General features: G+C 47.4%; 2 protein-coding genes across 4 annotated transcripts in view; both read right to left on the minus strand.

Moving 5' to 3' along the window:
* The window catches only part of PPFIBP2 (PPFIA binding protein 2), a 155,343-nt gene extending 141,036 nt beyond the window's left edge, over positions 1-14,307 (minus strand). For all 3 annotated transcript variants that reach the window (XM_052652524.1, XM_052652525.1, XM_052652529.1), the window contains exon 1: positions 14,093-14,307. The gene's annotated coding sequence lies outside the window, so the exon portion shown is untranslated. The remainder of the gene's footprint in view (positions 1-14,092) is intronic.
* Positions 14,308-16,218: 1,911 nt separating this feature from the next.
* Positions 16,219-27,710, minus strand: part of OLFML1 (olfactomedin like 1) — a 31,598-nt gene continuing 20,106 nt past the window's right edge. Inside the window, exon 3 of the mRNA XM_052652748.1 lies at positions 16,219-19,546. Coding sequence (XP_052508708.1) covers positions 18,756-19,546 — 791 coding nt within the window. The 3' untranslated portion in view covers positions 16,219-18,755. The remainder of the gene's footprint in view (positions 19,547-27,710) is intronic.

The raw sequence follows: 27,710 nt of genomic DNA on the forward strand, positions 1-27,710 counted from the left end.
CTGCATTGGCAGGAGGATTCTTTACCACTGAGCCACCTCTCAGTCACTTCCTACTCCCTCAATACAGAAAGGTTTTCCTGTTTCTCTATTTCCTCTGTTTGGGATGCTTTTCTCCAGCTGTACTTTCAAAACTCACCCATTCTAAGTCTTTAAACAAATGCACCAACCTGAAGAAGCCTTTCTTGACACCCCTCCCTTGGGGCCCCAAGGTGCTAACTGCCTCCACTCTGCTCCTGACACACTTGCATTCCCCTTTATCATCTCCCTTCCAGCTCTATTTATATGATTTCTCAATATATCTGGCTCCCCTTCCAAATTAAGATGCTTGAGAGCAAGGAGGATGTGTTATTCACTTGTCTCCTCAGAGAACCACAACCAGTATCCACTTCCTTACTTTCACCACACCTGAAGCCCCTCTCTTTGTGGTCTGATACTCAGAGGCGAAAGCAGCTCTGCCAGAAGAGGAACCTGGCCACGGTTGGTGTTGGCGTGAGCTAACTGATGATGCAATTATAGTCACAAAGCACCAATGGGAGAAGAAGATGTAACTTCCCTTAATGGATGATAAAACCAGGCATTTCTCTTGATTCTATTATTTGAGAGTGCTAAGCAACAAGGAAATAAACAGATCTGAATTGGCAAGTTTTCTCTATCATCTAGAGTTTCGGGGCCTCATGCATAACTTTCGCCTTCAGCCAGCTACCTCCTACGAGCCTCCCAAGCTGCCTGGGGAGGAGCACAGGCCCCAGAATTTTGGCAGGCTCCTGGTAAATACTAATTGAATTAATCAACATTTATTCTGTATTTTGAACATTCATTTCAACATGTGTTAAAGAGTTTAGTTTTGAAACAATGCAGTAGCTTTCCTTTTGTATATAAAAAAGTTTAAACCAGTAGGAGACAACTAAAGTTAAAGACAGGATGTGTGCACCAGCAACAGCCTGGCTCCTGCCTCCATCAGCGGAGAAGGGGGCTCTCTCTATAGGCCAAGCTAGAGAGTGTTAGTGGAGGATTAGCAACTCTGTCTTCCCTGGAGGTCTGAGGGGACATGGAAATTGGGTGAGGCCACCATGCAGAACCCACTGCTGCCAGAGAGAATATAGGATATGGTTTGGCCTGGACTGTTCTGGGCTGAGCCTTTGGACGAAGCCAATCCCACTTCCTCCACTAGCTGGGCCGAGTCTACCTGCCTCTCCTGGTCCCTTGGCAGGACTGGCAGTGATGCCTCTCCAACCCTCATCATGACACCTGGCCTTGTTCACTGAGAATCTGGGAAACACCCTGTTACTGGGGACACCCTGGATTGTGTCCCCCTCTCCCAAACTCAGATGTTCAAGTCCTAACCCCTAGGATCTCAGAATGTGACTGTATTTAGAAATAAGATCTCTAAAGGCGTAATTAAGTTAAAATGACATGATTAGGGTGAGCCCTAATCCAATCCGACTGGTGTCCTTATAAGGACGCAGACGGGTGCGGAGGGAAGAGCTCGTGAAGACACATGGAGGAGATGACTATTCACAAGCCAAAGAGTGGGGCCTCGGAAGAGACCAATCTTGCCGACTCCTTGATCTTAGACTCCTAGCATCCAGAATCATGAGAAGAAAAAGTTCTCTTGCTTAACCCACCTAGTCTGTGGTTATTTTGTTAAGGCAGCCCCAGCAGACTGACACACTCCCCCATCTGATCTGGGAAGCATGCTGGGCAAAGCTACAGGAAGAAGGCAGTCTCCTCTCCAGAGACATGGGTTTCTGTTCTCATCCACTGGTTTTCTCTTCCCTCTCAGTCTAAGAGATAGCTTTGTATCTCCAGACCGCAAACAACATCCAGGTAAGGACAGTTTCTAGCAGTCCTTTCTCTCTTTTCTTTGTAAATCAGCTCTGAGTCAAGTCCTTCCTGGGGACGAAGACCATTCAGTGAGACCATTGGTATGTTGTAGGTAGGAAACCCAAAGACCTCACAGCTTGACCAGCTGTCAAGCTGCATCCAAGGAGCCACGAGCCCTGAGCCCAGCCCTCTTCTCTTCAAGGCAACAATCCAGCGTTTGATGGGTGAAGGGAGAGGCTAAGCCAGTCCCCTTAACCTCAGCTCACCAGTCACAAGACACTTGCCACTCAGATCATTTCCCTCCCTTAAGGGCACTTAGGCCGGAGTGGCTCAGGGACTTTCCTAAGAAAAGCGATCCAGGAATCCCCCATTTGCACACACACTCACAGGCCAGCCGGCTGGGGACTGCCCTGCACGAGGTGTCGCCTCCCTGGGCATCCATGAGGTCTGGCTCCTGGAAGTCTGTCAGTGTGATGGCAGGGGAGTGGGAGCACCTGCAAGAGCTCTGGGGGGCCTCTCTTCCATCTTTCTCAACCGTTCTTTTCCATCAAGCAGGGCCATTACTTCCCCATGGAAGACACCCGAAAAGTTCCTCGGTCTCAAAGTGGAAGGGGTGGAAGCCCGTGTGTTGTAAAGTGGCCACAGAAGGGGAAGGCAGTCCTGACACCAGAGGCCCAGCGCCCAGCCCAATACGGGCTCCAGGTCTCTGTGGCTCCTTCCTCCTTCACCTGAAGGAGCAGAGCACAGTGCAACAGAGTCCGGGCTTTGGACTCAGACCGACCTGGGGTTAAATCCTGGCTCCACTACTTAGAGCTGGGCTAGTGTCTGACCTTGGGTAACACAGATTAACCTCTAGGTCACTGTGTACTGGAGGTATTACCATCTGTCTCACACAGGGCTGGTCAGAGGGTTAGGAGGGGGCGCAGTCAACCAGCTGGCTCAGAGCCTGGCCCCTCCTGGGGACTGTGTCCCCACTGCACTGTTAGCCAGGACTCCTTAGCAGCGCCTAAATGTTGGGATCCAGAAAAAATACATATGCAACACTGACTCTCTTTAAGAAACTGCCAAATCTCCTGAGGCCAGCCTGCAATTAATTAGGGGGACCCTGGGGTAGGGTCCCCCTAATTAATTGCAGGGCCTTCAGAAGGTAAGGTTCCTATTGATGACATGCGCCTTCCTCAGCCATTCTGCCAGTCCCACCCAGCACTCAGCTTAGGGAGGGGGAGAGGCAGAGTTTATGATGCTCAAGGGCCATCTGGAGGCAGGCACCTGTCAGAGAAGTCACAGCTGGGGAGATGGACCTGGGGGATCCCAAACATGGAGGCTGAATTCCAGGGGTTGAGGAGAGGAAAGACCAAATCCTGACCATATCCATGGAGCTGGAGGTCCCCAGCCCCGGGCACTGATGTCGGGCAAGCCCTTAGTAACTCAGAGATGGCCTTGCAAGGAGACAGCCAACTTGTACTGGTGTCCCAGAGAGGCCCACGATTGCTCCCAGTGGACATCGCACTCTCATAGACACCTAGAGTCAAACAGGCAACACTCCCAAGTCACTAAGGAACGGTTTCCATACACGTGTGTAACTGGGATGCAATGAGACGCATGCTTCGTATGGCCTGTAGAACCTTCCTGTGAATGTCATTCCTCGCTTGATTGTAACCAGGCTTATTTGAAATTCTCTTTCAAGAGTTCCCTGGTGGCCTAGTGGTTAGGATTCCAGGCTTTCACTGCTGGGACTCAGGTTCAATCCCTGGTCTGAGAACTGAGACCCTGCAAACTGCACGGTATGGCCAAAAAAATTAAAAGTAAACTTTTCTTTGAAATGTAAGTAATCATGACATATGAGGCCTGGATTTCTGACCCTGGAGCAGCCCCTAACAGTTTCCCAAGTGCTCAGGATGAGCAGACAGGACATGAAGGTAGAGCGCTGTCTCCCCCTTAAGTGCCCTGTTAATGTGAGATCCCAAGACACTGCAGCCCACATACACCCTCCTTAGCACATCAGCCTTCTTAGGCAGTCTTCTCTGGCTTCCTCCCAGGCTGAGGGAAACCTTCCAATTAGAAGCCTGAAGGACTCCAGGACTGCCCTGAGGACAAAAGCTGGGTGTGGCTGCCAGGGCTGGGTCTGGGTTCTAAGCTCCAGGAGGGAGGCCGAACTGAACAGCAGCGGCACATGTAAGCCTGAATGATCAGCAGTAAGGGGCAGACTCCACAGGACACAGGATAAGAAAGAGCTCCCAACTGTAGCAGGCAGCCACCAGCAGCACCCACCTGCTCAGACCCTGAACACAACACTGTGGGAACAATGCGAACAATGCTCTCCTTTCACGCAGGTATCCCAGTGCCCACTCCACACCCCTGCACGGGCAGGCTCCCAGCAAACGCTTCCAGAGTAGTCAGCCTCTCCTCTCCACCTCCACACCTCCACCTAGGCTACCACCCAGGTTTCTCTCTCACCCTCACCCCACTCTTCCAACCCACCATCTTGCTTAACATCCCTTGACAGCTGACACCATAGGGGTCCTAACAGGTGGGGTAAAAGGAACTTGTTGCTAACGATAAGGCAGCTAAAGTCAAGAATCTTTTTGTATAAATTAGAAATGACTCTGGCTTATCTTGGATTATATTTTGAGTGGGAGGGAAAATAGAGGAATTCAGCCAGGAAATCAGCAAGTGCCAATAGCACTTAGGAAACATCAGTTTCTGTGACACCATGTACAACTGTGTGACCTCCTATTTTAGAGATTTAATTTATAAATGTGTGTGCACATGCAAGTGTGTACATATATTATGTTGGGGCCAGTATACATCACAGCAACCTGGCCCTGTCCGCCAAGTGCTTCTAACAGGCTAATGCTGTCTGACCACCTTCCTGCCTCAACATGAAGAGCTGATCTTCCTGATAAACCAAAGACTCTGAATAATCTGAACTCTCAATGCGGTGGCACAATACAGTGGAAAGATCACGGGTTTGAGGATCAGGTAGATTGGGCATCAGTCTTATTTCAGCCACTCGTCAGCCAGGGAACCGTGGGAAAGTCACTTATCCTGAGTCAGTGTCCTCCTCAGCTAGAGCCCTGACAGGCTCCTGTGAGATGTAAGTGAGCACATCTGATGCACACTGCATGCTTAGTAAATGACAGTCTCCAGTCCCCGGATCCCTCGCTAACCTCCCTCACTCCTCCAGCTCTAGCCAAACCAAACCACTGGCTGTTTTCCACACATGCCCCTTAACTCACCATCCATGCCTTGCTTTGTACATCGCCTTTCCCTCCGCTAGAAATGCCCTCCTTTACCTCCATAGAAAGGGGTGTCTCTGGTCCAACCTTCCTTCAAGACGCACCTCAAATGCCCCCTCCTTGGCAAGCCAGGTGCCCCAACCCCTCTTTCCTCTTGAGCATCCATTGTGCTTTCTCTGCTGTTATTACTGTCTACTTGGAGTGGGGGGTACATTCCTTAAATTCCATCCAGGCAGGGGACATGTTCTTACTCATCTTGTGTTCCCACCATAACAGTTCTCCACATGGAAGATGATTAAAAAAAAAAATCATAAAAAGGACTGAAATGATAAATGAGGTCACAAGTCTATTGACTCTAGGATACTTAGGAATTATGTTCCATCTCTGCAGCTAAAAGAGTTTTCCTAGATCCAGTGGGACAATGCTCATTTGGGGGCTTCCTTGGCCTCCTACCAGCCTTACCAGGCTCCCCTCCCTGCCACCCTGGCTGGGACTGTGTGCTCGTCAGGCATCCACGTTGCTTAACCACAGCACTCTCTATCATCCCACCGCATATCCCACCCAAAACCTCAGCCTACATGAAGAAGGCCCTGCTCCCCACAGCCCTTCCCTGCCTCCTCTCGGGGCTGGGAGCTGGCTCTGTGTCCCAGGATGCAGACAGTAGATCAGAATTCCCGGTGTTGTGCCCACCGCCCTCCTGGACCTTTCCCTTCTACACCCGCCATTCCCTCTAGGATGCAACGAGCTCAGTGTCTCAGACCACGTGGCCCTGGTCCTCCAGGTACCAGGACTCTGTGTTTGCAAAACCTTCAAGTAAGGGCCCACGAGTCTGTAAGAGCCTTTGTGCCCCAGTCAGGTGGTCAGGCCAAGGCATCAGCAGGGAATACACGTAGTGCAATCACATTGGGATCATGGCCTCAAAAGTTCATCCCACAAAGGCACATCCTCAGAGCCTTTCCAGTCTCCCAACTCCTGCACTGGGTGGGACTTCATCCTATGACCTGGGATGGAGAAACTTCTTCACAGCTTCACCGCCACCCTTCCCCAGCCTTCCACCCTGGTTCCCCACCACCTACATCAGCTGCAAGTCACTGCTTCTCTGCTCAGAAGACACCATTCATCCCTCCAGATCCTACAGCACTTTTAGTAAGACCTCCAACCTTTCAGCAAAGTCTGCCTTCTCTGTTATTTACAAATTCCTCTCTAGTCAATGCTGGCTGGACAATACCCTCTACAGGTAGATTCCAATACATGCTCTAAAACAGTCACCTGGCCCTAGAGAGAAGCTTGAGTTATTTGGAATTTCCTACATTATGTCAAACTGAAACCTACCTCTTCTGTAATCCTCTCTACCGTCACCACCGTGGCTCCTCAATCCTGCTCTCTGAGCAACACAGAATATGGCAGCTGAAATGCACAGTCACAACCCTTGTATTTCCAGTCTGTCCCAGGACCTTACAGGGCTTACAAGACAGGGATTCCAGTTTTGATGCAGTAAGGGGCTCTCCTCTACTGCTCCTGAAGTGTGGTGCCCAGGGTACCACCTTCAGGTGTGGCCTGCCTTGGCCACTTCAGGGAAAAATAGGACGACCCCCTCCCCAGCAAGGTCTAAAGCCAGGACTTCTATTAACACAGACAAGCTAAAGCCAAGTTCTGTGGGTTTTTCTACGAGGCTGGGTGGAAAAGGTACGAATTGATTTTGGGAGCCTAAGGGCAGGACTTTGCCTTTACCCCGCCACGTCCCATCAAGCTGGTTTGAGCTCTGAGCTCTGTTTGTTGTCTTTGTCCCGCACGCTGGTGACTGGCCATCAGCAATCAGCCTGTCCCCTCACCCTGCCATGGACTCTTGCCTCCTGGACCTCCTGCTCACCTCCACTGTAGGGGTTACACCTGGAGGCGCAGACAATACTACTTGCCCCCTGAAATTTCATTATAAACCCTCTGGGTGATGGACCCCACTCCTCTTGACAAAGTCTATTTGCCAGGCTTCCTGAGCTAAGGAGGCTAATAACGCCACTTAGTACTTACGATGAGCCAAACACTGTAGCCAACATTTAATAATGCATCATCATCTCACAACATCCAAATGAAATCGACCTATTATTGTTCCCATATGACAGGTGAGGAATTTCAAGCTCAGAGAGGGAGACTGGCTCAAAGGAACAACAGAAGGTCTGAGGAGAGCCAGGATTTAAATGAAGGACTGTCTGAGCTGGCAGAGCCCTCAGAGACGAGATAAGCCAAGTCCCCAGGGTGGCGGACACCCGCCGCCCGCCATACCCTTGTCAAGGGGGTGGGTGAGGAGTCAGTTTTCTCATCTCCAGCAGCAGGGCAATACCTCTGTCAGAGGCTTTGTGCAGCTCCAGTGAGCCACGCAGTGAAAACCTAGCTGGCCAGGCAGGGCAGTGGTGCCTGTTGTTACCAGGAGAACGGCATTGCATCGAAGAACCAGATGTCTTGGCTGGTTGCAGGAAGAGCTTATGTAATAAAACTTTCTCATGACAAGCAGCAGAGGTCAGGTGTCAGAGCCAAGAACTACTCCTTTGCTTTGGTAAAATGTCGAATTAAAAGAATCCTCCTTTCTCATCCGAATTTGAGTTCTAACTTCTTCCTGCCCCCGCCCTACACTAACCCTTATTCCCCCAGCCCCTCTCCCAGTTATTTACTGAATTTGGAGTCTGAGACCACACATCCCAGGATCCCATCCAGCTCAGCATTTGCCTCCTCCTTTCGCTCTCAGAAGTGTCCCAGTTTGGACAATAAATTAAATTTAATATTCTGGAAACTTACACACACACACACACACACACACACTTTCCTTCCCTGGCACCTGCTCCCCTCACATAAATGGGAATAACACTGCCCACCTCAGGAGACTAGCCCTTTGTAAAACCCACCAAAGCCAGAAGTTCCTCTCTGCCTTCCCTCTGGAGGCAGCTTTCCCAGGTCAGTCTACATACAACTCTGTTTCATCCAGAAAGCAGTTCAGTGTCAAGCTAGAAACCTCTGCAGTTCATGCAGAAACCTCTGAATTGGGGAAACAGAGCCTGCTGCGGGAAGGAAACCATTGCCCTGAAGAGAGGAGTTGTCACGTGTGCATGCAACGAACAAGAGCAACCTGCTCTTGGTCTTCCGAACCTGAGCTGTGGCTCTGCCCGTCTCTGCTCCCTTGGTCCCTGTAGCAGATCCCCTGGCTCCTACACAACTCTCTCTCTCACATACACACACATACTGTCAACACAAGGAGTTCCTTCTGGTGGGCTCTCTGGACCTTTCTATCAGGAGCAGTTTGGAGACGTTTGCTCAGACCTCTCAGGACACCCCAGTGCAGTCATAGGAATGGTCCTCCTGGTCAGAGTGCTCCCTGCCCAGCCACAGCTGAGTGGGCCATTCCAACCATGCTCACAAGGCACTGTGGATTTATGTCTTTAGCTGGGGGTCTGGGCATGGCTCTGACTGTGCCCACCAAAAATGCCTGGCGACCAGCAGACACTGGTGTCCCTGAGCCAGCAGAGCAATCCTGGGATTTGGGTTACTTCCTTGCCTACACTTGTCCTCATCCTGGGAGGAAACAGAGGTGCTCAAGAGCACAGCCCTGAGAGGTGCGGGAGCGGCTGTGACAGGATCAGTTCCCCATAGCCTCACCTGGGTTGACAACGTCTTCCTGGAGGTTTGTTAGTAGGCCTGCCACCCACTTGACTCTGAATAAGCTGTTTCAGAGACAGGGACAACTCAAATATCCAGTCTGCAATCTAGGGCTGTCGCTGATACTTTAGCATGGGTCAGCAGGCTCATGCACACACTTTGGTCTCAGTAAAATACACACACACTCAAAACAAGATGAAATAGAAACTTGTCAAACCCAGCTACATAACTCAAAAGAACCAAGAGGCTTGCAAGTTTGACTCAAAGTTGAATCCCAGCATTTCTTGTGTCTTTGTTTTTACTGGGCAATTATCATATGCCAGGCAATCATCTAAAGGCTTCACACATTAACCCAGCTCTGCCTGCAAACCGAGGTAACCACTGTGTCACGGCCAAGTTAGGACTCATCCTGAAAGGCTGGGGAGCCTGGCCAGGTAGAGAGGTATGGAAGGGAAAGGTAAGGAGGGGAGGAAATCCAACCTCAGGGCCACTGAGGCCTGGCAGCAGTGTAGATTCTAGAAAAGGCCTTCCCTCCTTATTGGACAGCTCTGTCCCTCACTCAACCATCTAAATCCCTGACACTGGCCCTACACACAGGTCTTTGCCTAGAAAAGGTTCTCAAGGTTGACTGCCTTCCCCAGATAGGCATCCCCACCACCCTCACTCCAATACTACACAGGCAACTTCTCATAACTCTTTGGATGTGTCCCTAAAACTTGCTGGTGATAAGAAGAGGGCAGGGTGGGGGATATTTGGGTCCTTAGAATACATCTTTCCGTGGAACTGACGGATTGATGCTTGCATTCCCAGAAAAACCATGTAATACCCATGTACTTGCACTAAGCACTAACAAGTATAAGAGTGCTGATACCATAAAGCACTCCCTACTTCCCATCACCACAAAACAGAAAGATCTCATGAGCCTTCACACCGCCAGTGGCTTTGGCTGCTACAGACACTTCCCTCTGAGTCTTTGACCTTTAAGTCTCCAGTCTTAGCTGTTCTGCAGGCTGAATTTGCCCCAAACCTGGTCTCTTTCTAGGTTTTCATTGCCTAATGGAGTCTCCATCTGGACTTTCCGACAACACTCATCTGTTCAAACCCACTGAGCTACATAGGACAGAACCCAGGGCCAGAAGGCCTGATTTCTGCCACCAGCAGCTGGGTGACCCTGGGTAGGTGTCTGTGGATGTCATCATCCTCACGGGTAAAAATATAGGGAGCATGCGAGAAACTACCCAAGGCTCCCTCCTGACTCCAAAGGGAGTCAACCACCCTCATCTCCCTTCCCCCTTCCAAGGAGCTCCTCCATACTCTCATGCTGCTAACAATTGCTTCATTCTTCTCCCAGCAAACTAGCACAAAATGTCAGTGCCCAGTTTGACTCTTTTCTCTCTCCCTCAAATCCAATCAGTCACCAAATCCTGCAGGATTTCTTGGCAAGCTCATTCACCTCTGTTCACTCCTCTCCACCCATTGACTTGATTTAGGTCCTAATCTACTGCAATGAGTTATTCCAATAGCACATTCTCATTAACCCCTCCCTATCTCTCCAACCTGCCCTTCTTAGCCTGGAATCCTCCTGAAAGCACAGCCTTCACCTAGTCTCAAGGTCATCGACATTACATTTAAATTCTTTAACTTCAGCTTTCAAGACCTTCCAGGATCTCTCCCCAGCCTAAGACTCCAGCCTCACTTCGCCCAGAGTCCTCTCCCCAGCTCACCCTATGACTCCAGCCCTGCAGGCCACTCATCAGGCTTGTCCTAGTCTTTCAGGTTCTGCTCTTGTTCCTTGCCTTATCTCCAGCACAAAACCATCTGCCTTTACCCTCTTTTACTGAAGGCAACACTGTAACACCAGCTAGCTCAAGGCCCTCCTCTGCCACAAACTCTTCCTCAACATCTGCTGAGTGCTGGGTGGAACATAAGGGCTGACGCAGCCCCAGGGCAGCTCAGAGTTTGGAGAGGGTGTGGACAGAGAGACATGCAAATAATGTGCATTAAGTACCATAGCAGAGATCCGAACCGGATGCTACAGCAAAAATGACTTGGGGGTTGGGGAGGGAGAGGTGTTTCAAGATTTTGATCTGCCTCCTGAAGGATTAGCAAGAGTCCATCTTGCAGAGCAGGGACACAAGGGCTTCCCAGGAAGAGAAAATAGTGTATGTAAAGGCAGAGAGGCACAAAATGTAGAAATTGTTAAGCTACTTGGTTTGGGGAACAGTGGAGATGCAGCTAGTGAGTCAAATTATTGCCAGCCTCTGTGGAACTCTGAATGCCAAATAAGGATGGTATACTTTATCCCTTTCAGAGGCAAGCCTATTCCATCTTGTCTATACCTTCCATCTACAAATGTGTTACAGAAGCCAAGATTACTATACAACATGGAACATGATGACTAAAAGCACTGTGCATAGTGAAAGCTGGGTTCTCGTATGCATAAATGTGTTTGTGGCTGAAAGAGGAAAGCAAAGTAAGAATTACAAGGAAGCACCATAGTAAGGACTACCTAGAAGCACGAATAGAAATCATAAATTTCCCGAAGATAAAGCTGAGAGTGAGCAGCACCCTGGAACTCTCAAAGCCTTGAGGAGATCTAGGTCTAAAGGTAAACAGATGCTCTAAGACGGCATCTCCTAGCAGAGCATTCACTGCATGAGAGATAAGAATGGCCCTCATGAAGATCTGCAAGTCCTGGCTTTCAGAGTCTAATAAGGATACAGCCCGCCCTTCTAGGACCAGCACTGGATTCTGCAAAAACTGAGACACACAGGTGTCATCAAGTGTTGAAAGCAAAGAACGATGCTAGGAAAACAAGTGGAACTGCTCTGAAGAAGGAGGAAGCAGGAAAAATAGCGACTCAGGAAAACACAAAGCTGCCAAGAGTGTCAGCCTAGTTGTGCCCACACCAAGTGATGACAGTGTGACATCTTTTTTTTTTTTTTTTTCCCTGAGTGATTACTTCTTGAATGAGGGTGCTCAGTCTGGGAACTTAATAAACCTTTAAGTTTATTGCCTCAACATTTAAATGCCTCAACGGTGCTGTTCATATTAGCTATTCCTTCCCATGTTTTGCAAAAGGGGATCCACCAGAAGATTTCAAGCAGAAGTGTCAGGAACAAATCTATGCATCAGGAAGGAAATGTTTTTGATAGCCAAGTGAAAAACAGCTTCCAAAAATTACCGCAAATGTGACAGCCTAAGGCTACGTACGCCATTCCTTGTTGAAAGCGCAATTCTTTTAGGACTGTTCCTCCCTCCTCACTTCTCCATCTGGCCCCCTAGCCCATAGATTCTGTCTCTCTAGTCTCTCCTACCTGTATCCTCTCTGGGATCCAGCACAGGCCCTAGTCACTTCTATCTTAATTGATCTTCCGCTGGGCTTCTCCAACCTGAGGGTCTCTTACCCAGCAGTTTCCACTTGGCCTTCATCAGAATCACAGAGGAATTTGGTAAAAACATGCCAGACCTACTTAATCTGAGTAATTTTAAAAGCTCCCTAGGCAATTCTGAGTCTCAGCCAGGTTTGCAAACTTTTTTTTTTTTTTTAAATCCTTGCTATACATAAGTGAAGGGGCTGTACTGCTGAGAACTTCTGAGAAATGCAGAATGTCAGGTTCCACCCCGACCTAGGAATCAGAATTTGCATTTGAACGAGATCCCCAGGTGACTCTTAAGCTTGTTAAAGGTTGAAAAGCACTGCTACCAAGTGTTGCCAGATCATTCATTCCACAAATATTTACTAGATTTTCTCCACTGGGCTAGAGGTTTGGGAGGCTGAAAGGGTCAAGGGCCAAGGTCCCAGACTTTAAATTCAGACAACCATCAATCAATCTCCTGCTTAAAAGCCATTATTGAGGCTCATGATTTCAAAGCCCAGACTTCTCCACCTGGCCTTCATGGCCCGCTGGGAACAGGTTTCTTCCTCATCACCAGCTTTATTGTCTCTCGCTTGCCACTGGAGCCAAGCTGAGCCACTTGCTACTTCTCAGGCTATGAAGTGCTTGCCTGCCTCTCACAGGGCAGGCCACACTCTACCTACCTCTGCCTGGAGAAATCCTTCAAGGTCCACCATGCACGTGTCACCCCCTTCCTGAAATTATCCCAGGTTTTACACAGTCAGATGAAAGATAAATTCCTACAACACTTTGCTCTTACCTCCTTCATACCATTTATTTCATTCTACTTGTCAGGCACCTGTAGCACATAGCTGACCCAGTAAAGAGACCATAATGCTGTTTATCTCTGTAGTAGCAATATGCTAATAACTGGCACATCACTGAATCTCAAGTAATACTAACAATAATGTATTATTAAGTAAAAATTATGAATGAGTGTAGTAAAAGTTCACCATTCCCCCTCATCTCCCACTTCAAAATCATCTAAATATGAATATAAGCAGATTACATACAGACTACCTAAGCCTCAAGTAAAAGAGAAAACCTCTAAATCAAGTATTTTTTCATGTAGTACAAATAACAAAGACTGAACAAACAGAAGATGAATTCTGTGTACAGCCAACTGCCTTTGTTGGGCATTAAACTTCATAGAATGCAACATAAAATTTGGTAACATTGCAGATTTGTAGTATAATTGATTAAGGAACTGGGAGAAAGATATGAGACAGGAAGTGAACGAAAATACACAAAGGGAGACAAACAAACACCCAGCTGCTCTAAAAGTAAAAATGCTCTGGATTTGTCTTTTAAGAGGACTGACTAAATGCTGGCTAGAGTGCCTGTTTTGATCTTATGCGCACTTTGGAAGCCCTGGTCTTTAAATATATAATCTTATTTTCATCTGAGTAACAACTGAAGGTCTGGAGTCAGGATGTCATGAAGGAGAGGAACCCTCTTTCAAACAGAACCATCCCCGTCTTGCCGTCTATTGGGACGCTGTGGCTTGAGGTTTGGAAAAGCCTGTTGCATTTTTCCAATTACAATACAGAGTTGATTTCAGCTAAGGCGTTGTAGCTGGACGCACGCTCTGTGGAACATTGATTTGCTTGGGCAAAACGGACCGTAAGCTTCCCGACCACCTTGGGCTATCTCTCTAGACTACGCCGCTGCTCCAACCGACTGAGCAGAGCTCTGACACACTACACACAACTATGATGACTGGCCACCCTGCGCATCTCCAGGGCCATCCCGGCACCTGTAGGGGCGCGGACAGTCCGTAGACTCCAGACAGGACTGGGAGGAGACGCGAAGCAAATCCCCAGGAGTTATATTCTCCTCCCAATCTGGCAAAAGAAGGGGAGAAGGGTCCCCGCCCTCGCGTCTGGGATACACTCGGGGATCTCAGTTCCTAAGCCAATTCCCCTGCGGGGGCTCCCAATTCAGCCTGCGCAGTGGGCCCGGGGGGCGTGGGGAGAACCCACTGACCTGAGTGCGGGGCTCCTCTCCGGACAGCTCAGGTGTGCGGGCCTTTCACTTGTCCCCCCCACCTCCGAACATGAGAGCCGAGAAACGAACAGCAGGCCACTGACCCACCGACCAACTAACCGACCAACCAGCGGACCGACCGGCAGCGGCCGCGTCCGGAGCCCACGTGACGGGGGCGGGGACCCACGGGAGACTCAGGAGGCTCGTCCAGGAGCGCCGGCTCCCAGACCGCCCACCTTCCCCCGGGACCGCCCCTCCGCCACGCCCCCTCTCTCTAGGCTCCGTGGCAGCCCGCAGGGACCCAACCGCCACGAGTTCTAGTTCCTTAGCGACCTGCCTCGTCAACCCCGCCCCTTCGGACCTGCTCGGCCCTCGCCGGTCCAGCCCCAGCCCCGCCCAGCCCCAGCTCCAGCACCGCCTCCTAAGCCGACTTTACCGTTCCCCTAAGCCCCGCCTCTCTCGGTGGCCACGCCCCTAGGAGCCCCGCCCCTGCTCTTGTCACCTCCCTCTCCAGCACCCTTCCTGCCCCGGGTGACGCCTGGCGGTCCTCGGCTCCCCGTTCCCTGGGCTTCTCCAGACCTTGAGCACCGTTCCTTGGCCATAGGGAATAAAAGCGAAAAGCAGAAAGGGAACTTGGGTCGAGAATTGCAAAGAGTTGTCATAGAAAGAATGTTTTAGAGGCAGTCCCAGAGCAGCAACCGTTGGGTGTGCGGACTTCTGGGCCCAAGCGATCTAGTTCAAATTGAGGTTGGCCTGAAGGCAGTCTCAAATTGAGGTTGGCCTGAAGGCAGTCTCATTTCTTGTCTCTGAGCGCCCCCAATTCGGAAGACTGAGTCACCCTAGGATCTGGCCGCTCTCGAACCCCGCGACCTGGAGTGGAGGTCCCTCTAGCGGTCAGCGTCAGTCAACGGCGCCGGCACCCGTTCTTGTGAACAGCTGGGGACAAGTAGTCCTGTCCTGTGCCCAGCATTTAGGCGGGGGTTCCACGGGCACAACAAAAGCTTTGCTGAGCACAGGAATGGACTGTAGGATGGGGGCAGGACTGGGCCTTTGGGGACCTAGTCCAAGGCCTTCTCCCGGTGTAGGGCATGAATCCCCTTTGGTGGTACTGCTAGATTGTGGCCCTGTCTGGGCGCCAAGACTTGGTTGCTCAGTTCAGCGGATTAAAATCCCTGTGGGCCTCAGATGGCATCGACACCAAGGACTCTGGCATAGTCCCCAGCTCTGGCAGGAGTCACTACCTCCCTAACCTCAGTTTTTATCTACATTTCTACAGGCTGGGTTGTTGATCAACTCCACAAGACACATCATTTTTTATATTATCCTGATGGTCTGAAATTACCAGTGTGCCCAGACTTGTACATGCAAACAAAACTTAAGCCACCCTGGCAAACATGAGACTCTGGTCACTGCAGGAACCTGGCCAGAGGCAGGCCAAGGGCAAAGCCAGCAGAGGAAGGCTGGGGCCCACAAGAGTTGTGTTACAACAGGACACTCTTCAGTTCTCTTTCACTTCCTTAAAATAGCAGCTCAGAGGCTTTTATAGAGGCGGCTGCCATGGTTCACACGAGTTCATGGGTGTTTCCAGATCCCACATGTTATTGCCGTAGTGGACCCGCAGTCCTCAGAAAATGCTAGTCTGTTCTTTAGAACTATACATTACTTTTTAAAAATCATCTTTAAAAATGGTGTAAGTTACAGACATTGAAAATAAATTCTGGTTACCGAAAGGGAAAGGGGAGTGATGAATAAACTAGGAGTTTGGGATTAGCAGCTTCCTTGGTAGCTCAGAGGTTAAAGCGTCTGCCTGCAATGCAGGAGACCTGGGTTCGATCCCTGGGTCGGGAAGATCCCTGGGTCAGGAAGATCCCCTGGAGAAGGAAACAGCAACCCACTCCAGTATTCTTCCCTGGAGAGTCCTATGGACAGAGGAGCCTGGTGGGCTTCAGTCCACGGGGTCACAAAGAGTCGGACACGACTGAGCGACTTCACACACAGGTACACACTAATACATATAATAAACAAGGATTTACTGTATAGCACAGGGGACTATATTCAATATTTTGTAATAACCTATAATAAAAAGAATGTGAAAATGGATATACTGCATCAGTTTGCAGTATACCTGAAACTAATACAACATTGTATATCAATTATACTTTAATTTTTAAAAAATGGTGTAAATCATTGACTTTCCTGCTTACTCACACTTTGGAACCATTTTAGGGGAGGGAACTTAAAAATTACAGCACTGTCTGGTCCCCCCTCCAGAGGCTCTGATTGAATGATCTGGGGGTATGGCTTGGCATCAGGATTTTTAAAAGCTCCTCAGGTAATTCCTAGGTGCAGTCAAGTTTAAGAACCACTGGTCTAGATCTTAGGAGCTTCAATCCTCAGTAAAATCCAACAAGAGACCAGAACTGAAAAGCTCATCTGAAAGAAGCCCAAGAAATGTCCACAGACCTACATGTTTACCCCTGGCTCCCAGGAAACAAAGTGCCCTGTTAATGGGGGCTTCCAGGAGAAAATGTCTTAACCTAAAAAAGTGATTCTAGCTACAGAAATTTAAGGCATGTCAGTGGGTTGTTAGTGGCAGGTGTGCCCTGCATAACTGTCAAAGCAAAGCATATCACACATGAATGGTAGACAGCACATCACAGGCAGCCTCTCTGCGCCTCCAAAGGAACTGTGTATGCAGGATTTATGAGTAATCCCACTCTGATAAATGCCCCTGCTACCCTCATCTGTGAGGCACATTCCTTTTCCCTGTGAAACAGGTAATGTTATTTTACCCATGAGGCAGCAAATGGCCCCCAATCCATGGAATGGGTAATATCACCACATTTATTTATTCATACCTGCCTCATTCCACAATGGATTTGAGCTCTCTGTATCACTCTGTTAGAACTGTGGGTAACTGTGCTATGTCCATGGGGTTAGCAATTCCATTCTGCCAAACAGCTACTCAAATGCTATGGGAAAGAAAAAGAAAAAACAACCACCCCTCTCTTCACTGCCTATGGTCCCAGCCTGGGCTTGGCAGAGTTCGAAAACAGCTGCAAATACACAGAGCAAACCCTCTCATGTGACCAACCTGGGAAGACAGAGGCCCCAGCACATGACACAGACTGGCACCACAGCCTGCACTTGTGACCCGAACCAGCCTGCAGTGAACAAATGTGTGGGAAAAAGTTTGAAGAAGCCCCTCCAGACAGGCCCAGGTGGTCTCTGTCCCCTGTGCCACGTGGCACGCGGGCTGTGGCAGGGAGTCCCTTGCCTGCTATCTGGCATCCATCCAGATTCCAGAATACTTACTGAAGGCCTCAGTGAGTTGGGGATTGTTCACAGTAAATCCAGGCACAGGCAGCACTCCCTGAAACTTTTATGCTGAGGGCATGTAGGCAAATACAACCTGATGAGGTTTATTTGCTTAGTGATACTTTTATTGTGTTTCAGGCAAGAAGAAAGAAGCAGGGGAAGGTAAGGCAAGATGAGTCTACAGAAGTGTCCTCAGCCTTAGGCTGGTTTTCTGGAGGAAGTAGCTTTTCAAAGGTCTAAAGGAGGGTCTTGTGCAGGCATGAAACTAGCTAAAGGGGCAGGCTATTATTTTTAGGCTGAAATGATTAACAAATTTCTGAGAAAAGGTTGGGTGAACAAACATATATTTGATGCTTTCTTGGACAATGACAAGATTATGGGCTTTGCGGTATTTTCTAGCTCTTTCCTTTTGTAGCTTTGGTACTTTGAATGACTCACCGAAACCCTCTGTCTATAAAGGCTTGTCCCATCTATCTCATAAGGGTGAGAGGAGTTCTAACACAAGTGCAGACACTTTATAACTGGAAAGTGGTATGCAAATAGTAATATTTTCACTTTCTTATTACGACCGCCTTGCTTGGTGTAGGGACAGTACCAGGGGAGATCAAAATTAAACATCAACTAGAAATATTACCTTACACTATTGATACTATGTGTAGAATAGATAACTAATGAGAACCTACTGTGTAGCAGTACAGGGAATTCTGCTTAATGTACTGTGGTGACCTGAATGGGAAGGAAGTCCAAAAGGGAGGGGATACATGTGTATGCAGGGCTGATTCATTTTGCTGTACAGTAGAAACTAACACAACATTGAAAGCAACTATACTCGAATAAAAATTAATCCAAAAAATAGTACTTCAGTTGGGCAGTGAATAATAGAAGAATAGCAACAGGCAACTATAAAAGAGGAAAGAGCTTGGGCAAAGGCCAGAGGGGAGAAAAGCCAGGAGTATGAGGGTGTGGCCTACATTTCTAATGGCTGAGAAGGTGAGAGTGGGGAGAGTTATTAAAGTACATGCTAAAATACTTTACTAAAAAGAAAAGGTTGGAAGTAAGCTGGATCAGGATGTGGAAGGCCTTGAGCACCAAGGCACTGGGATGGGTAATGGAAGTTCCTGAAAATTCCTGAATGACAGACTGTCATCTAAGCTCTTAGAAGATACCAAAGGCAGTACCATCTAGAAAAGGATGTGTGTGCATCCCCACTTGCAGCCCCTCATCTCCCTGTGTGCCATTAGTGGGATGCTATTAATATATTAATACTACAGTATATTGCAGAGGGGCCCTGGCCCCCATCCTGGAGCACAGCATCCCTGGCCATCTCCTTCCCCACTGTAATGCATCACTGGAGAGGCTGCTTTCTCCTGGTCTGGAGTTTGTAAATGATCTGATTTCCATCATTCCAGGCATAGAGCTGCTTATCTCTGGGGTTGTAATGGATCATGGAGTGACTTCTCGGCCGCCTGGGAAAGAACAAGTTGGGCAGATTCTCTTCAATGATGGTGCCAAGAGGATCATAGACACAGGTGATGCGATGTGGGCCATGGCCTCCAGAACTGTAGACCACGTAGAGGACCCCACACAAGAGGAACGAGGCTTCAGCGTCCTGGCTTCTGCATGGAGTGTCCCATGAGTGTTCTACTCCCAGTGTGTCAGGCTCAATTTTCGTGAGAACCAAATGGCTGCGGATGCCTGGCCCTGAGTGGATGGCCCAGAGCCCGTGCTCATCCACAGCCAGGTCAATGTAAGTCGAAGGGGAGTGCTGGTAGGCCAGGGCTCTGCCTGCTCCTCCAAAGAGAAGCATCCGGTCTTCTACAATCCTCTTTTGCAGATTGTATTTGATGATCTCATTGGGAGTCCCTTGGCTGTGAAAAAATAGGAAACCTTTGTAGATCACTTGGCCTGTTCCCTGCCAGGAATGTGTTAGAATCAGCTTCCGGGGGGCTGGCTTGGTGCTATCTTCCATGAAGGCCCGTATATTGGCAAATTCCCAGACAGTGTTGTTTCTGGACCCAACGAAGACATAAACCTTTGGAGAGTCACTGACAGCATCTTTCATCCAAGAGCCATCTGTGTCCATCGTCTTCTTCACTATTTTCAGAGACTTTATGCCCATCAGCATATTGTCACAGCCTGGCCGCAAAGGAGGAAAAGGAGAGGTTACTTTATGAACATATGATATGTCTGCTTTTCTCACAGATTGCTTTTTTTTTTCCTTCAGTGTCTAATATTAAATTATCACACAAAGATCAGTCAGTGATTGTAGGATTCAATGAATCAAAGATTTTAAAGAATAACTGAGTCTGTGAAGGGAGTTGCTGTCCAGTTATAAGAGTATTCATTAGTTAAGTTAATCAAATCAAGATATAAACAACTATTTGCTGTGTTCTAGGCTCTGTTCACTCTCCAGAGCACTTCAGGTGACACACTGAGTATGGAACCACCTAATTCAATTGTGTTTGCCAAGATTTTACTAGGTTTCTGCTGTATACTTAGCTTACAGCACTGTCTTAGAACAGTGCTAAGTACTAAGGATAACAATTATAATATCAACCCTACAACTTGAGAAGATGACCTTCCAGGAAGGATTCCGGTTCTTAACCCTACTAGAACATTGTTGTTATTGTTCAGTTGCTCAGTTGTGACCCCACGGACTGCAGCACGCCAGACTTCCCTGTCCTTCACTACCTCCCTAAATTTGAGTTTGCTCAAATTCATGTCCATTGACTCATTACTCATTTACTCATGAATGCATGCATGTCTTTAATCAGCTGACTCTGGATACCAACACAAAGCGAGATACTAAGCTAGGTGTTATGAGCTGGAGGTACAATGGGCTGGGGTACAATGATAAATTAGGTACAGTTCTTGCTTAATAGGTACATGACTCTAGATATAAAGCTTAAAATGATTTTTTTTTTTTCAAAAAAGAGGACAGAGAAGAGATATATCATTTGATATAGGGGAGAATCTGCCTTTGAGTTAGCCCTTGAAAGACACCTTGAAGGACATTTTGAAAGGGGTAGGAGAAACTTTCCCAAAGTTAACAAAATTGCATTTGGGAAAGTCCTTCAAACTTAGTGAAGTAGTACAGAGTTTCATCTAGTATAAGCTAAATCCTTTGTGTATAAAACTAGATGCATAAAACAAACTAGTTGAAACCTGCTCTGTGCCTGGAACCTTGAGGGTGGAGCTAAGGAATATGGATTTAATTCTACAGGAAGGTAGGGAGCTACTGAAGCTTTTGAATAAGAATGAAACATGGCCAAGCTGTTCTACAGGACTAACTAAGCTGGTAGTCACGTGTACAATAGATACATGGGAAAGAGACTAAAATGAGGGAAACCAAGCAGAAGGTATTTCTGTAATCCAAACAGGATGAAAGGGTCTAAACTAGGTGGAGGAAGATGAAGTGAAAAGAAGGGGCCTATATTTCTCTAGCTCCTCACTGGCACTCAGACTATTACTCTCTCAAAAAACCCTTCCTTCTTTGATCCTAGATCAGTTCAAAGATCTGCCTCTGCCCTTGAGAGCTGTGTGTTGGTGAAGAAAATCTCACATTGGTGCCTACTGGTATCATTACACTAAGGGGTCTCCAATGTCAAGTGAGGCCTAAATACTACACTGCTCTCCATGCTCAGCCCATCTTCCACATGGCAACTATCTTAAAGCCCTCCCTTTGCCCCACAACTAGCCCATCGATGCTTCATAATAACGGCTTTACAAACATAAATACTACTAGACATAAACTTCCTCGACTTCCTGCTCCTCACTTATAGACTTTTTCTTCAACTCCTAACCTTGCTGCTGCTGCAAAGTCGCTTCAGTCATGTCCAACTCTGTATGACCCCATAGACGGCAGCCCACCAGGCTCCCCTGTCCCTGGGATTCTCCAGGTAAGAACACTGGAGTGGGTTACCATTTCCTTCTCCAATGTAGGAAAGTTAAAATTGAAAGTGAAGTTGCTCAGTCGTGTCCGACTCTTCACAACCCCATGGACTGCAGCCTGATGGCTCCTCCATCCATGCGATTTTCCAGGCAAGAGTACTGGAGTGGGGTGCCATCGCCTTCTCTGCCTAACCTTGCTCCTCTCCCACATATCTTAGACGCGGCCATGTCATTCCTCCTGTGAAGACGAATTAGTTTCCCTGCACTCCTGTCTTCTAGATTTCCTCCATGAATGATTCCCCTTTCTATCTCAGCTTTCTCCTTCACTACTAGTTCTTTAGCTTGTAAATATCAACTCTCTCACAATTAGACACCTTTTCCAACTTACTTCACTCTACCATTTTATAGAACTAGATTTTCCTATAGTTTGTACTCTCTGCACCCATTTCTTCACCTCCCATTCTTTCACTTCACTATAACTTCACAAAAATGACCCTTTATAACATGACTAGGGATTTCCTAACTGAAAACTTAAACCTTTTATGTCTTTCTCTTAGCTGACCTTTCTGTAGAAAGGCAATATGGATTAGTTCCTCCTTCTTGAAGGTTTTTTCCTCCCTCGATCTTCTAAATATATATATATATATGTATTTTTTTTTTTTTACTTATTTCTAGTATATTTTTTGGCTGAGCTGGACCTTTGTTGCTGCGTGGGCTTTTCTCCAGAGGCAGCAAGTCGAGGCTACTCTCTAGTTGCAGTGCGTGAGCTCTGGGGCACACAGGCTTCAGTCGTTGTGGCGCATTAGCTCAGCAGTTGTGTCTCCTGGGCTCCAGAGCACGGGCTCAATAGCTGTGGTGAACAAGCCTAGTTGCTTTCTGGCATGTGGGATCTTCCTGGATCAGAGATCGAGCCCCTGTTTCCTGCACACCAGGCAGATTTTTACCACTGAACGCCAGAGAAGCCCTCCCTTGATCTCTGTGTCAGCACAGAGACACATGTCTGTGTTCATCAGGTGCCATTTCAGTTTCCTCTTCTCCAGGTATGCGTTCGCAGCCTCCTTTGTACATAAACTGCATCCATTGATCTATGTCCTATCCAGTGGGATGTAGACAGAAGTCGTGTAAGCCCTTTCCACCTGGCCCTTACATATGCTATCTTCAAGAAGACCTCAGGGTCTTGGGATTCTCATGGTGAACAAGTTAGAGAGAGAATGTGGGTCAAGATTAGATGAATGCCACTCGTCATTTTTGGAAAAGTGGGTCATCAGTTCCAGTCATGAGCTTGTTGCTGGGACTGCCCTGTTTAGACAGTCTGTTGTGAGGTGAGCAGTGTCACAGAGGCAGGGTGTGGTGGCCTGACTAAAAGCATGAGAAATCCTGTACACCTCCCTCAAATCCTGCCGAGGTCTATATCATAGGTAGGAGAGGAAAGTCTTAAGAAAAGCACAGGAAGTCTCTGGGTCTCCCTCACTGCCTGCTATAGGGTGAGGTGGTGGAGAGACAGTCGAATGTATAACAGTCTCTTGAAGAAAACTGAACATTCCAAGGGCCTCCGCAAATCCTTCCAAAAGCTTCAGTATAAGAAACTGGATGTACCAGTGGCTTGTCATTTTGTTCTTAATAAATACATAGGTTCTCCAGGCCAACTGGAGGCCAACTGGAGTCAGAGGAAAAGAAATACAGTGAAAGGAGAGAGAGTGGACACAAGGAGAAAAGATGTATGGCCAGAGAAGTCCCGGGGGGGAGGTGAATAAGCATTTAGCGAACTGCGTGTACTGCCAGCTATTTGGGAAGCAGTCATGAATGCCAAGAGAAAAAAATCCAGAAAGATGGGAGGACAAAGAACAGCAAAGGTGTTCTACATCAAGAGAAGAAAGAGTTTCAGGGAGAAGTAGCAATCAGGTAATCAAAGTTTACTGAGAAGTTGATTAGGATGAAGACCAAGAATTGACTCTTAGATTTTGCAACATGGAGATTGTTGGTGACCTTGAGAAAAGCTGATCCAGTGGAGCAGGCAGGGGAATTTAGACCTGTGGAGACCTGGAGCTGATCTGAGTAGCTTAGGGCATAATTGCAAGTGAGGAACCCTACCATAGTTCTTTAATCAATTCATCACCCACAATGACCGTACCTTCTCCTCTTTCCTCAAGACTCCATCATAGCCTCCTCACTCTCCTAGGAAGATCTCACCTCTGATTTCACTAAGAAAACAGATGCAATCAGAGAACAATATCATCTCTGGCATGGATTACTGCAATAGCCTCCTACCTAGTGGCCACACTTCCATCCTTGACCTTAGAGGCCATTCTCCACAGCTGCCGCAGGTATCTTTGAAAAATGTAAGTCAGATCATTTCCCTGTCTGCGTGAAACTCACCAGTGACTTCCCATCTGACTCAGAGTAAAGCTCAGGTCTACTTTCCTGGCCATCCAAGGCTGTCTGCCCACTGCCTCTCTGCCTTGATTTCTGCAAACTCCCCTACTTTGAGCATTTTGTTCAGCTACACTGGCCTCCCTGCTGTGCCTCAGACTGTGCCAAGCACACTCCTCCCTCAGGAAATTGGCACATTTTGTTCCCTCTGATTGGAACCCTCTTCCTGAAGATAACTACATGCCTTCCTCCCTCGCTCCATTTAGGTCTGCTCACAAATGTTCCCTCATTATCAAGGTCTCCTTTCATCACCCTATTAAAAATGGCAGCCCCCTTCTCCAGCTCTGCATAACCCCCTTACCCTAGCTCATCGTTCTCCACAGTGCTTGTCATCTTCTATCTGATGTATTATAAATTCATCTGTTAACATATTTATTGTTCAGCTCCCCTCAACAGAGTATAAACTCGTTGAGGGCATGAGCATTGTCTTATCTGTTTCATTCACTGCTGTGTATCTTGCCCCTGGGATAGCAACTGGCACATAGGAAGCCAGTGTTTGCTGAAAGAATGAGTTTTCCAACTAACCAATCTATTAGTCAATTGCACATGAACCCATACTATTTGCCTTCCCTCCTGCTCTCTTTACTTTTGCAGTGAATCTTGTTCCTCTCACCAACACAAGGACTTAGCACCTGAAATTACCTCCATTCTCCTGCCCAACAGTCTCTTCCTCCCCCTCTGTAAACAAGCAGGCTATCAGATCATCCTAGAAGCTTTCTAGTGTGACCTCATTTCTCTGCTCCACTTTATAATAAAACTCCTTAAAAGAGGAGGTTCCTCACCTCCACTTATGCCCTAAGCTACTCAGATCAGCTCCAGGTCTCCACAGTCTAAATTCCCCTGCCTGCTCCACTGGATCAGCTTTTCTCAAGGTCACCAACAACCTCCGTGTTGCAAAATCTAAGGCTCAATTCTCAGTCTTCATCCTAATCAACTTCTCAGTAAACTTTGATTACCTGATTGCTACTTCTCCCTGAAACTCTTTCCTCTCTTGATTATAGAACACCTTTGCTTTTCTTTGTGCTCCCATCTTCCTGGATTTTTTTTCTCTTGGCATTCATGGCTGGTCCCTTATCATCCACCTTGCAGTGTTTTGTCCTCAGACTTTTTCTTTTCTCTATTTACGATAACTTTCCAAGTAACTTCATTCTTTCCCAGGGCTCTGAATAGCACTGTAAATTCTGAATAATGAATAAATCAAAATTTCTATCTGGAATGACATCTTATCTAGATGTCTATTTAGCCCCAAACTTTTTCATCCAACTGCCTACTTCATGTTCCTACTTGGCTACCTTCAAACTTCCTCTGTACAAAGCAGAACTCTTGCTTTTATTCCCCAAACTCTCTTCCTCTCCCCATTTCAAGCAAAAATCATCTATCAAATTACCTGTCCAGAAGTCATCTTTGATTCCTTTCTTTCCATCTCTCCAGACTGGCAAGTGCTGGTAGTAAACCTATCTTTAAATTATGATGTTATACTTAAATTAAAATGCTCACTATATTTCTATATTCTCCTCTTTGCACCCCCTCCTCTCCCCCGCACTCTGTGAATCCTCACCTTTTGCCTGGACCACTACCATTAATTTGTCTGAGTTTACATTTGCTTATCTACAGAATGTTCTCCACAAAGCAGGAGGAGTGATCTGTATAAAAACATGAATTATGTGACTGACTTGCTAAACACTTTTCCCTACCATTCTTAGAATAAAATCCTGCTAAGTCGCTTCAGTCGTGTCCGACTCTGTCTGACCCCATAGATGGCAGCCCATCAGGCTCCCCCATCCCTGGGATTCTCCAGGCAAGAACATTGGAGTGGGTTGCCATTTCCTTCTCCAATGCATGAAAGTGGAAAGTGAAAATGAAAGTGAAGTCACTCATTCATGTCTGACTCCTAGCGACCCCATGGACTGCAGCCCACCAGGCTCCTCCATCCATGGGATTTGCCAGCCAAGGGTACTGGAGCCCCCTAACTTGGCCTAAAACATCTATCTGATTTGGCTTCTCCTTGTCTCTGGGGCTTGGTCCTCCACTTCCTCCTTATACTCCCAACTTGCCTCACTGTACCTTCCCTCACTGTGTGAAGATTACAGAGGCTTTCTGGCTATTCTGGGAGCTGTTAAGTTTGTTTCTGCCTCAGGGCTCTTGCAGTTGAAATTCTCTCTGCTGGGAGTGTTCTTTGCTTTGATCTTCCACAGTCTGCTCCTACTCATCCTTCAAATCTCAGTTTCAATTTCATCTCCTTAAAAGGCTTCCTGTGACTGCTATATCTAAATTTAAAATGATCTACTGTAGCATCTCTCTTATTTCCTTGAGATCATTTATTGAGTTTTATAATTACGTTATCTGTTTTATTTACTGGTGCACTGTCCTTCTCCTCCACTAGACTATAAGATCCACAAAGCAAGGCCTTTGTGTTCATGTTTACTATTGTACTCTACTGCCTGAGAGCTCTGTGGGTTCAATAAACATCTATTGAATTAGTAAGGAAGGTAGGTTCATTCAAGCAGATGTTTTTCTTGGGTTTAAATAGTGCTGCACACCCAGAGTTCTGACTGCAGATCTGTCATAAGTAATAATAATTTGTAAAACACTTTAGCATTTTTACAATACTTTCAAATGCATTATTTTATTTAAAAATGTGACACAATATTGTCACCAAGGCAGCATATGGCAGGGGTATGGTTAGGGAGAACCAAGTCCTAGAGAGTCAGTCCTTCCAACAGTCATGCCATCTGTGGCTGCTCCCAGAGGACTTGCGCGGCTCACACCATGGCCAGGACCAAACTTTGGGGCAAGCTATTGAAACCGAATAGAACCCTGTGGAGCTCCTAGGCTCAGAAGACTTTCTGTGTCCCGTTTCTAGAGAATAGACTCCAGCTTCCATGACCTTCCCTGAGTTCCAAAGGGCAGATTGGAACAGTAATCAGGGAAGAGGGAGGCAAAGTCAAGAAACAGTAGTGCAGCCTCGGGGCAGGGTCTTGGTTGACTTCAAGAGATACATATAATAGTATCTTTGAGCTCTTCTGCAGAACTAAAATCCCTAGCAAATGGAAGACACTCAGTTCAGTTCAGTTCAATCGCTCAGTTGTGTCTGGACTCTTTGCAACCCCATGGACCGCAGCACGCCAGGCCTCCCTGTCCATCACCAACTCCCAGAGTTCACTCAGACTCATGTCCATCGAGTTCGCGATGCCATCCAGCCATCTCATCCTCTATCATCCCCTTCTTCTTCTGCCTTCAATCTTTCCCAGCATGCGCGTCTTTTCAAATGAGTCAGCTCTTTGCATCAGGTAGCCAAAGTATTGGAGTTTCACCTTCAACATCAGTCCTTCCAATGAATATTCAGGACTGATTTCGTTTAGGATGGACTGGTTGGATCTTCTTGCAGTCCAAGGGACTCTCAAGAGTCTTCTCCAACACCACAGTTCAAAAGCATCAATTCTTCGGCGCTCAGCTTTCTTTACAGTCCAACTCTCACATCCATACATGACTACTGGAAAAACCATAGCTTGGACTAGATGGACCTTTGTTGGCAAAGTAATGTCTCTGCTTTTTAACATGCTGTCTAGGTTGGTCAGGTTGGAAGATGTTAGCATTCTCCATTCAAGAGAAGGTCACAGTTTGATAACCTTGAGAAGCTCATCAAGAAACCACCTGAGGCAGTATTAAAGGAGGGCAGGTCCTGCACACACCTTGATCCTTATCAGCTACCACCCAAGAACCACCAAATCCTCCCAGGTTAGGACTACAGGTTTTCAGGGGACCAGTCAGTTGTGTCCCCTTTGCCTGGCAAACCAATAAAGCTATTCTTTTCTACTTTACCCAAAACTCTGTCTCTGAGATTCAATTCTACACTGGTACACAGAGGCTGACTTTTCAGCATCATTATGGAAGTCTCTCAGCCAACAGTTTCCACCATGTCACATTACTGACCTGCTTTACCAGACTAGGGGATTGTTTCCCTATGGCCTCTGGGTCA

The sequence above is a fragment of the Budorcas taxicolor genome, chromosome 15 (genome assembly GCF_023091745.1).
Source record: "Budorcas taxicolor isolate Tak-1 chromosome 15, Takin1.1, whole genome shotgun sequence".
NCBI classification, from domain to species: Eukaryota; Metazoa; Chordata; class Mammalia; order Artiodactyla; family Bovidae; genus Budorcas; species Budorcas taxicolor.